Genomic DNA, 11,534 nt, shown 5'->3' on the forward strand with positions numbered 1-11,534 from the left:
CATGTGACCACAGGACCCTGCTTTTCATGCCAGTGCTCTCTGGGACATGGTGATGGTGACTACTCTTTCATGACAGTCCAACCAACCAGTCAGGTGGTACTGAGCACTAGCTGTATGCCCGGCATTTGCTAGGTACTTTACGAGATGCAAAGTCTAGTAAGGCAGATAAAACTAAGCTGGAAGACCATTACAAAAATTAAGTACAGGGCTTCCCTGGTGGCGCAGTGGTTAAGAGTCCGCCTGCCGATGCAGGGGACACGGGTTCGTGCCCCGGTCCGGGAAGATCCCACATGCCGCAGAGCGGCTAGGCCCGTGAGCCATGGCCGCTGAGCCTGCGCGTCCAGAGCCTGTGCTCCGCAACGGGAGAGGCCACAACAGTGAGAGGCCTGCGTACTGCAAAAAAAGAAAAAATTAAGTACAACACTGTGTCATAGAAGTTCAGAGAAGGGAGAGGTTGGCAGTGGCTGAGGTGATCGGAGGGGGCTATGGGACCTCAAGCCAGGCCTGAATACAGCTTCATTAGACAAAAGAGAAAAGGGGCACTCCAGGAGAAGAAAACAGCATGAAATGGGCACTAGAAGAACACTGTTTGTAGGGACATAGTGGGAAGGCTGGCTTGACTGGGAAGAAGTGTTCCAGTGATGGTTAATTGTTAATTTGTTAGGTAGGCAATCGAAAGCCCTTAGGGTTTTGGAGAAACCATTGCCCCAAATGACTTAGTTCCAACAGGCTAGTGGAGAATCCCCAGAGGACAGTATCTTCTAGAATCCTTACAGCCCCTTGAAGTAACTTGACTGCCTGTGAGCAGAGTAGACCGAGGCCAGCTCTGCACTATGTCGGAGCCTTTGACCCAGTCAGGTGTCGTGATTCTATAATAGTATCGGTTGGGCAAAAGAGTTCATGTCATTAAGTGCCTAGTGATGAAACAGAAAAATGAACAGCAATTTCATCCAATAGAATGCTTGTATCAGGAACGTGGGGAATCCTAGAGAAGAAAGCAGATTTGGAGTCTGCCAGAAGCTTTCCTGGTTCATTCCCCCAGAATGAGCACCACTGTTCATCCAATGGTAGGCATACTGTTTCAGGGACCAGAGCCATCAGGTAGTGGGTGACAAGGTCCCTGGCTTATTGACAGACTCACATCCTTACGTCTCTGCCTCTTGTCTATAGTTGGATAATATTCTTGCTGCCAGTGATTCTGGTGAATCCATTGAACCCATTGGACCTGGTAGTCCAGACCAGGTCTCCAAGGCAGTTGAGCATCATTACATGTCAATGAAATCCTGGTAAGTAAAACTGCCATACTTTAAAATTTGATCTTAGCTAATGTACTGTTCTAGAGTAATTGCTGCCAGATCATTTAAATAGTTGATATAATAATACAAAAGCATTACCATAGACCAAGTTCAACACATTATTCAGTCATCTCAAAACAAGTAAATGTGAGAATGGTTTCTCTACCCATAGAAAACCATTAGGGACATCCTCGGGACATTTTCTGTCTCCTGGGGCAGTTCTTTTCTGTTTTGCATTTACTTCTCTCACACGCTTACTTTGTCTCTCCAAACCCTCCCAATGTAAAGGGCTATTTTGGTTCCATGTCCATTTTTAGAAGGAAAGTTTATTGGATTTGGTTCTAACTGTAGCTGGGATTCTGATGGTTGGACATACTTCAAAACCTTGTTAGTTTTCACATGGCTGTTAGCTACTTAAATCTGATTCACACACCACAGCTGTAAATAGATAATGCTGAAAAAGGGTTTGTGTTAACTTCTTGTACTCTAGTTCCAGAGAGACGTCCCATAAGTCTGCTGATGGCAAAGAGGAATCCCAGACCCTGGCAGATATCCTGAATGGGGAGCTTCACCCACAAGAACAAGGCTCAGGAACAGGCTCTTGTCTTTCACCTGCCAATACGGAAGCACAGATCACGAATGACAAAAAGGGGTCGGCCTCACTAAGTGTTGTGCGATTGTCTATACTAATCAAGTAAAGTTCTCATTTCTAAAATTTTATGGGCCCGTAGAGCAAGGCAGGCTTCCATTTGTACTCAGAATTCACATTTTAATCTCCAACTCAGCCAAGAATCTGTCCAGCTTGCCCTTCTCACTGATGTGGTAACCAAGGACAGTGGGTACCAGAGTTGGAAGCACAGCGAGCAGTCCCCTGGGCTGTGAGTGGCATTTTCAAATACTTTAAAAAATTCTGTTCTTTCAGGTTCTGGAACCTTGGATCACCCTGACCTGGGTTGTATATCACCCAGATTTTACTATTAAAATGACAGGCATGCAAGTCACATGAGGTTTGGTTGTAGACTGGGCTGGAGAACTTTCAGGTTTTAAATGACGCCAAGAACATTTGATGAGATCGTTCTCAACTTTAACTCTTTTCAATGTCTCCTTCTATGGAGAAGTGTGCAAACTGACATGATATATAATGAACTTGGTCCATTTTTTACTCCTTTTCCATTGTCTACCATCGCTACCACATCCCAAGGGGGTGGAGGAGGGCATTAACGCATAACTTAAATTCTTATTCTTCTCCAAATGTCTTGGACAATCTTTAATGGCATAATACCGCCTCAGATGTCGGAAGCCAAAGTCCATTCAGAAGGTACAGTTCAGAGCCAGAGAGAGTTGCCTGACTTTTACAAATGTCTTGTAGTAACATCCCCGATGAAATCCAAGTGGAGAAACTGAACCTGTTCCTTTCTCCTCCTGACATCATAAACTATCTTGCTCTCAGAGAAGCTGCAGGACGGATATGGTAGGTAGGAGATTTGAGGGTTACTGATTATAAATGGGGTTGGATGATATGAAGACAGTAATTATATCTTGAAGCACTGTATGTGGCAAAACTGCCTGGAGAACACGACTCTCGTGCTGCTGTTGTCACAAAAGGTCTTTGATTGAGGCAGAAATAAGGATACTGCTGTGTAGGAGGGACAGCTGGGAGATAGGTGGGTATAGGAGGACCCAAAAGTCCAGGAGGCACTAAATTTCTGATTTTTTGAAAGTGAGGAAAAGTGGGCAGGAATACATATGGTCCAAGGAAATCATTGCCAAACAACGAGCAGTGAGTATTTGATGAATGAAGTCAGTGAGGTCAACAAGAATCTAAGGTCTAAAAGAAAATGGCATACCAGGGTCGAAGACTTCTAGACATCAGGTAAAGACCTGCTGGTCAGGGACTCAGACACAGAAGACTGTGTGGCAGAGAATTTTCTTAGAATGATCACTGTTTATTTGATTCTACATTCTTTTAAAGACCTTGTAATTCATTTTGATGGAAGATTACATTTTTAGAATAGAAGAAAGCTTGTTAATGGGAACGTCACACATCAATTATAAGTTCTATAAGAGGGCAGGAACCACAACCTGCCATTTTTCCAAACTTCTCACAATCTAAGGCTCAAAACATATTTGACGGAAACTATGGACTCCTCTACACCTGAGCTTGCTCATCTAATAATTCATCTATTTTTGCGTGACATATTCACTGTGTGCCCACTTTAAATACTGGGTTTTTCCGTACCGTCTTACAGAAAAACCGGAACGAACTTTTTGGCCAACCCAGTACTTAACATCTTCTGTTTATGGGGTTATAAAAAAACATTTTTTTAAGGTGGTTCCATACTTCTGGGGTCTCAAAGCCGGTTGAAAAAGACAGCTACATAAACAAGTAAATATAAAATGCATTTGATCTGAGTATACAATAAGCGAGGGGCTCAGACAATGCAGTAGAAGTCCAGAGGCAGGAGAGATTAATTGAGGTAAAGGAAGGGTAATGTAGGAGGGCTTTGTAGAGGCGGTGTCCTTGGAGCTGGAGTTTGGAGGAAGGCTCAGGCTCCAAGAGTAATGATGGAGGAAAGAATATTCCAAATAGAAAAAGGAGTTCGACTACTTCAGATGTAGTGCAATATAGCTAAAGAAACTAGTAATAGTAGCGGTAGGATAGAGTGAGGAGCCCCATCTGTATCTCCATCTGTGCCCCACACTCCCAGCAAGCACCATCTCACTTTTGTGTTGGATGCTGTACCCCCATTGCAGTGTGGCTCAGTGGGATGGCCCCCCGCACCTGGGATGCTTATTTTTTCACGGAGATCACCTTTTGGCCGTGAATGACCTGAAGCCCCAGAGCCTGGAGGAGGTTTCCTTGTTTCTCAGCCGGTCCATCCAGAAGGAGGTGAGTCCTGCTGATTGGCCCTGGTCAGGGCAAGAAGGAACAAGATCAAGGTCTTGGGTGGTGTCTGAACAGTACTACACTCTGAAGACAAATGAGACTCTTCAATCCTCAGCAACCATATGTAAATAAGAGAATAAGAAGTGCAAATAACACTTCATAAAATACTTCTAAATAACAAGAATGTTATTTTAGGGCCCTTTTAAAATTCTTTTGTATCAAGTAGTATTTGGAGTTGGAGGGAGCACTGGGCTAGGAGACTGAACAGCTGGGTTCAAGACCTCAGCCGTGGGCTTCCCTGGTGGCGCAGTGGTTGAGAGTCCGCCTGCCGATTAAGGGGACACGGGTTCGTGCCCCGGTCTGGGAAGATCCCACATGCCGCGGAGTGGCTGGGCCCGTGTGCCATGGCCACTGGGCCTGCGCGTCCGGAGCCTGTGCTCTGCAACGGGGGAGGCCACAACAGTGAGAGGCCCGCGTACTGCAAAAAAAAAAAAAAAAAAAAGACCTCAGACGCAGCATGACACGGCAAAAAAGAGCTTGCAGTGGAATCAGGCAGGCTCAGTGTTTACATCCAACCTCCTTTAACCAAATGGTGCCTCAATTTTCTCTTCTGTAAAATTAGGGATAGGGCTTCCCTGGTGGCGCAGTGGTGGAGAGTCCGCCTGCCGATGCAGGGGACACGGGTTCGTGTCCCGGTCCGGGAAGACCCCACATGCCGCAGAGCGGCTGGGCCCGTGAGCCATGGCCGCTGAGCCTGCGCGTCCGGAGCCTGTGCTCCGCAATGGGAGAGGCCACAACAGTGAAAGGCCCGCGTACCGCAAAAAAAAAAAAAAAAAAAAAAAAAATTAGGGATAATGATAATACTAGTTATTGGAGAATTAAATGAGATAATATATAACATGCTTACAATGGTGACGGGCACATATTAGGTGCTCAGTTTGGTTACTATTACTTCTTCTACTATCGGCTAGGGAATGCTGAACAGGTTTAGCTTTTTAAGCCTCCATTTCCTCATCTTAGAAATTGACATACGTTCCTTGCAGACTTACTGTAAGAATTATACTGAACACGTGACTATGTACCGAGTATGCATGTCGTTAAAAGGCTCGCCATGTTTCTGCCTATTAGTACAGTCTCCATATTGTTTACTCCTTTCCTGGTCCATTTTTATTTCTGATAAGCCACTTGACCTTGGGAAAGTCACTTCCTTCTCTGACAAGTCAGTTTCAGTTTCTTCTCTCTAAAGTGAGAGAGGGTTGGTTTTCAAACTGTACTTCTTGGACCCCTAAGACCAGGACAGGAGGAGTGGGGAGGAAGAGGACGGTGTTCTGGGCTTCGGCTAGTGAGAGCAGTGTATGTTTATCATGATTTTTTCATGTTGGAATTTCCTGTTACCTCACCTCGAGGAAACAGTAACTTGGCTTAGAATTTCTAAAAGCCACAGTACTGGAAGATCTCTCAAATTTCTTCCAGCTCTGAGAGTTTATGATTAAATATGTCTTATCTCTTCTGCATCACACAATAACTTGGTTGGTTAGACAAATTGTACTACCCCTACTATCTAAATGGGAAAACTTAGTAAGAATGAGGGAGTTGTCTAAGATACATAAAGAGTTAGTGTTAGAGCAAAAGGACTCATTCATTCCTTCACTCCTTCACTCACTCACCATTTATTGAACGTCTGTTGTATGCTGGATTCTCTGCTAGGTCCTAGAGCCACAAAAATGGCCTCGGCCTGAGCTCAAGGAGCTTACAGATCAGTGGATAAAACAGGTATATATTATGTGCCAGTTACAGGTGCAGTATGTGCCTTGAGATATGAACAGAGGACCATGAGATCACAGAGGAAGAATGAAGTTAATCTATTTGAGGGAGGCCAGAAAGGTGTCTCAGAGAAGGGGATGCTTGACTTGGGTTTTGAAGACTAGGGTAGGAGTTTGTGTGGTGGCAAAGGGGAGCTTTTGGGAGTCCAGCCCAACACTCTAGTAACTGTAATATATTTCCTCTGCCAAAGACCCATGCTGCGGCCAAGTGTTCACTATAATCTTCTGAAAGTTACCAAACAATACGCTTATCCAGAGACCTAGGCATCAGCTCTGAAGCCAAGAAAAGGGTTTTTGCCTGGGAGCAGATCCAGGAGGAACTCCACCTGGGTGTTGCTGACTGCAGTTTATCAAGACTGCCTTCTAGATTGTGGAGTCACTTGCATAAGAGGGACTGGCAGCATTTCTTTTGGATTCATTCTGCCTGCCCCCCTTTCTCCTGGATGCTATTGAGAAATACATGTGTTCACCAATATGATTATTTGACGATCAAAAAACTCCCCAACTTGCCCACCCCTACCATTCCTGATCTATTTCTTTATGTTAAAAAACAAATATCCAGTCCTTTTTAAAATTCAAATAGCTGGTCCCTGAAAGGAAAAAGGATATTGGAAGATGGGAAGATATGGAACCAAAGGAGGGGCCGTCAAAGACCCCTAATGTTTTACAGCAGCTGAACCAAGCAGATGTACTTTCCATCCTTGAGAATGAAGTTGACAGAAATGGGAATTTGGGGTGAGCGTAGGTAGGGACAGGAAGGGGAGAGAATGTGAGATTGTAAAAAGGAGGGGGAGGAGACACTAGATTGCAGGAGAAACACATAGAACTTCAGTTTCCTCCCAATGTTGTCAGGGGCTGGTCCTGTCTGGTGGTCTTATTTGGATTCTCTTGTTTCAAGAGGCTTTTTATTTCTTGGTACAAATGGGCCCATCTGGACAGGACTGATGTACTCCGGGACCTGCCCTAAGGGCTCAGACCTGTGGAGACCAGAGAATAAAAATCCATCTTCCGCATGAATATATCAATATAAGTCATCCTGGTTTCTTCCAGCCCAGATTTTCCTCAAAACCAGCTTCAAAGGGTATGAATGAGGACAGACTGACACTGAGAACCAACGGTCCTAAAGATAGTCTTCAGTCATTTAATGTTCTTCTTTCTTGTGTTTTAGAAAGTAAAACTCACCATCGCTCGGATCCCCAATTCAGAGAAATTCCACTCAATAGCCTGTACATGCCACGTACAAGACCAAGGTATTAAACCTTCTAAACTGGATACGTCTGTACTGGAGAGGACACTGGAGAGGAGTCTGGCCATTAAAAGGGGTCAGCAGAAAGGCTCTGGAGAGTAACGTGCTGGGGCCCACTGCCGACAAGCGAGGATGGGCCCCAGACCCTGTGCTAGGCTCTGCCCCTCACCGCTGGGTGACAGCAGGCAGTCAGCACAGCTCTCTGAATTTCTCCATCTGCATCTTAACAATGGGAATAACCATCCCATCTCTGGCTCTTGCGTCAGGGATGCTGAGAGGCCCAAGTGGGATGATAACTATGGAACACAGTGAAAATGTAAGGCCTTATGATCTCAGACTTTGTCCCAAACACCACAGACTGAGATTGGGTAAGTTTCTCATCTAAAATGTGCTGTGTGTTCTGTGAGGTCATGGTCCACACAGTCTCTTCTTTGTTAGGGGATGGACAGTTGGAAACACTCATTTCGGGAAGCCAAGATTCCCGAGAGAGATGCGATACCGTATCAGCCTTCCCAGACACCTCCTGCTATTCATCACATCCAGAATGCTAAGACACAGTGACTTCTTGGATTCAACGATCATCTTGTTTTCTTAAAGACCAAGGAACAATTTTAGAAGTCGAAGCAATTTTAAGGTTATATCCAGCAAAGTTTGCTTGCTCTACAAGTAACAAGAGAACTGTTTAGCACTTCTAAGTTTGAAAGTTCTTAACTAATTGATGCATTAACTCATTGATCCTAAAAGGCCGAAAGGATCAAGTCTTTTTTCATACATAAGAAAACAAATGCAAAGAACTAAAGGATGAGTCAAATGGGGGAATGGTAGAGCAAAAGAGGCCTTCGGAAAATAGATCTTACTGTGTTGCCATTTCACACGAGAAGAAATCAAGGCCTCAGACATTTAATGATATATTTTCTTCGTGGCTCCTGGTTTCATAGCTATTTAGTGGCAGAACCAAGAATCTAAAACCAGCTCTGAGAAACAGATGTCCTGATCTTCACTTTGTACTTGGATTTAGATTTGAAAAGACCTTCAACACGTAGATGAGATACTCAAATATGGTTCATTTTCTGTTATCTAGATTGTACACAAAAGTATTAAAAATTTTTCATTTGCATGCCCTATTGGACCTACTGTTTCTTTTTCTTTTTTTCTTTTTTTTTTTGGTAAAGCTAGATTGGAGTTAAGACTCTGCTTTTTTCCAGTTTTACTGAGATATAATTGACATATAACATTGTATTAGTTTAAGGTATACTGTATAATGATTTTATATGTGTATATTGACCTACTGTTTCTACTTCTAGAAATTTATCCTACAGAAATACTCACACAAATACACAAAGATATCCATAAAAAAATTGTTCACAGTAGCGTTGTTTGTAACAACAACAACAAAAATCCTTTGGGAATTGCTTAGTTATGATGACTTCATATAACTGGACATCCTGCAGATGTTCAAAGTTTTACATGAATGATTGGGAAAGATGTTCACAATATCTTAAGAATGAAAGAAGCAAGTTGCAGTGCAGTAGGTATAACATCATCCCACATTGACAAAAATAAATGACTGGTGTTGGTGCATATAAAATTTTCCCAACCCTGGGCTTCCCTGGTGGTGCAGTAGTTGAGAATCCACCTGCCAATGCAGGGGGCATGGGTTCGAGTCCTGGTCCGGGAAGATCCCACATGCCGCAGAGCAACTAAGCCCGTGCGCCACATCCACTGAGCCCATGTGCCACAACTACTGAAGCCCGCACACCTAGACCCGTGCTCCGCAGCAGGAGAGGCCACTGCAATGAGAGGCCTGTGCTCTGCGGCAAGGGGTAGCCCCCGCTCGCCGCAACTAAGAAAGCCCACCCGCAGTGACGAGGGCCCAACGCAGCCAAAAATAAATAAATAAAGTAAATAAATTAAAAAAAATTTTTTCCCAACCCTAACTGGGGAGAGAAATCCCTCCCTCACAGGGGTTGTTATGATGTTGAAATGGATGATGTACAAACAGCCCCTGACACATTGCCTGATACGGAGTAAGCACTCAATAAAGGTTAGTTATACTGCTGCTGCTCAGACAATACCTTTTTTTATCTAGAAGAACATACATCAAGTTGTCGATAAGAATCATCTCTGAGAAGTATGATCACAGTTGGCCATTGGGGGGAGGCATTTCTATAATGTTCGAATTTTTTCTCTCTCTTTTTCTTTTTACTATGAGCACATGTCACATTTTTAATGAAAAATAAATACAGGTGTGGTAAATAATATATACATTTAAACATATTTATATATTAAGGCTTCATAAGTAGAAACCAAGCCACCTTAGTGAAGGAAATTTTTAAAAATATCAAGGTAAAACGGAATCAACAATGGGGGGTGGGTACACTGCTTTGAAGCCCAGAGGTCCTTCTCCTGTTTTGCTCAGATGTCTAAGCTGAGATGGGTGGACAAGCACTAGCTCCCAGGCCCTTCAGTGCTGCATTGAGTGGAAGAAGAGCCTGAAGACTAAGGCACTGAAGTGTTTTCGTGGCTCACGGAAGTGCTGGGAGAACACAGGACTCCTGGCTCCTAGTCCGTGCTCTCCCCTGTGCAATGAGGGTAGAGAGGCTGCTCCTGGCCCTCTCTTCATCCCAGAACGTTCCCTGGCATTTGTCCCAGACCATTTGTCCCTGGGATACTTGTTACGAAGAGCCTGCCCTAGGGGCTTCTCCCACATGAGCGGTTTGTTCCCCAAAAGAAGTCTCAGGGCAGATTTCAAGATCTCCCCCAACCCAAAGGTTCTGATTTGGTAGTTCTGTTGTGGGGCCCTGGAACCTGCCTTCTAACAACCAGGTGACTGGACTGCAGGTGGACCAGGGAGCACTTCTGGGGAGCATCACCCCCCCACCCCCGGGTAATGGGGAGAGGCCGGTGTATCTTCTGAGAAGCTGCAGGACACAGACTATGCACGAGGATGAGTTTGAGAGGAAAAAGCCGCTCGTTTTCAACAGTTCTGGAAGAGGCTGATGACAACCACCCCTCCATTCCCCCTCCAGAAAGGAACCCTGTGCCTGAGCAGAGAAGCCTGGTGTCCACTCTGCTCTCTGCCACTGGGGAGTGTCCTAACCAGGGCTGGGAAGAAGCAACCTGTCCTGACTCTGTGCCCGCACGCCATTGGGCGGGTGAGGAGCAGAAGCATTAAGATGGAGAGGAACGTGGCGTGGGACTGCAGGCTGCTTCTCCTCATCCAGTTTCATTCCTCTGCATCTCCCCCTTACCAGAGCAGTCAGCCAGCAATTTTCCCGCGATTTATTTAAGCTAGGTCCAGCCCAATGACGGCTCTTCTTCAACCTAACAATGGTAGTGGCCCCAAGGAAAGCTGGTGACGGGCCCAGAAACCTGCTAACTGAGGCATTTGTCCCAGACCCAGCTTTTTGTTACTCAGCCAAGAGAACTGTAGGACAGCCTGCTGAGAGATGGGGGCAAGTCTCGAGGCCAAGGCGAAAAGGACATGTGCCTCACAGACGTGTAATTCATCAGAGCAGAGAGGGTAGGATAGACCCTCCTCCCACTGTGCACCCCCCACTGCATCCACACCCACCCTCGGTGCATAGAGTCATCTGTGACCTTCCCCTTCCAGAGCTGCCCTGTTGTTCAGTCCAGCCCGATTCCAGATGGACGAACATGAGTGAAGGTGGAGCTGGGGGCTGCAGAGTGATGAACCCACCTGTCCCTGCAAGAGGTAGCCCCGTTCTGGGTATATTTCTGGAAGAAAGGAGGTAACGAGAATGGATTATAAGCTAGTCTTGGCCATCATATAACCTAGGCCTGAATCTGGTGCACTTCAGTCTTGCTGGGGAAGAAACCAGAGCTGGCAATGTGAAGAGAGTTACCTGGGCTCCCCAGCTCCGCGTGGCACCTCCAGCTTCCAGGTTAACATCTTTTCTGCCCTTGCTCAACTTTCCAACAGGGCACTTGGAGCTGCCACCTCTCAGCCACTCCCTCTTCCTAATGGTTGCATCATGCCTCTAGGACAGGCCTCAGAAGGTGTCTGTATCTTTCCACTTTGTTCTTTCTGCTGAGGACACAAACTATTCGGAGTGAAATCTAAATAGCAGCTGGTAAGATATGCAATGGACATGCAAGGCCAAATATATCTATCCTGACTCAAAGCTGCTGACATATTAGCATGGATTCCAGAAAGGAGCTTACATACATGTGTGTGCGTTTGTGTGCATGTTGATGGGTGGGGGGGGGTGGAGAAGACAGGTGGGAGCAACAATAATTCTTTAATCAGCTGAGAAGTTGAA

At 45.3% G+C, this 11,534-nt stretch overlaps 1 protein-coding gene across 4 annotated transcripts in view; it reads left to right on the forward strand.

Annotated features, from left to right (window-relative positions):
* PLEKHS1 (pleckstrin homology domain containing S1) overlaps positions 1-8,375 on the forward strand; it is a 41,473-nt gene extending 33,098 nt beyond the window's left edge. For 2 of the 4 annotated variants that reach the window (XM_082633716.1, XM_082633717.1), the window contains 5 exons: positions 1,171-1,286; positions 1,786-1,989; positions 2,665-2,766; positions 4,050-4,185; positions 7,174-8,375. In XM_082633716.1, the coding sequence (XP_082489842.1) occupies positions 1,171-1,286; positions 1,786-1,989; positions 2,665-2,766; positions 4,050-4,185; positions 7,174-7,353 (738 nt within the window). In that variant the 3' untranslated portion in view covers positions 7,354-8,375. The remainder of the gene's footprint in view (positions 1-1,170; positions 1,287-1,785; positions 1,990-2,664; positions 2,767-4,049; positions 4,186-7,173) is intronic. The other 2 variants (XM_082633718.1, XM_082633719.1) reach the window with 2 other exon arrangements.
* Positions 8,376-11,534: the final 3,159 nt, after the last annotated feature.

This window comes from Mesoplodon mirus, assembly GCF_964341445.2.
Source record: "Mesoplodon mirus genome assembly, chromosome: 2".
In the NCBI taxonomy this organism is placed as follows: domain Eukaryota; kingdom Metazoa; phylum Chordata; class Mammalia; order Artiodactyla; family Ziphiidae; genus Mesoplodon; species Mesoplodon mirus.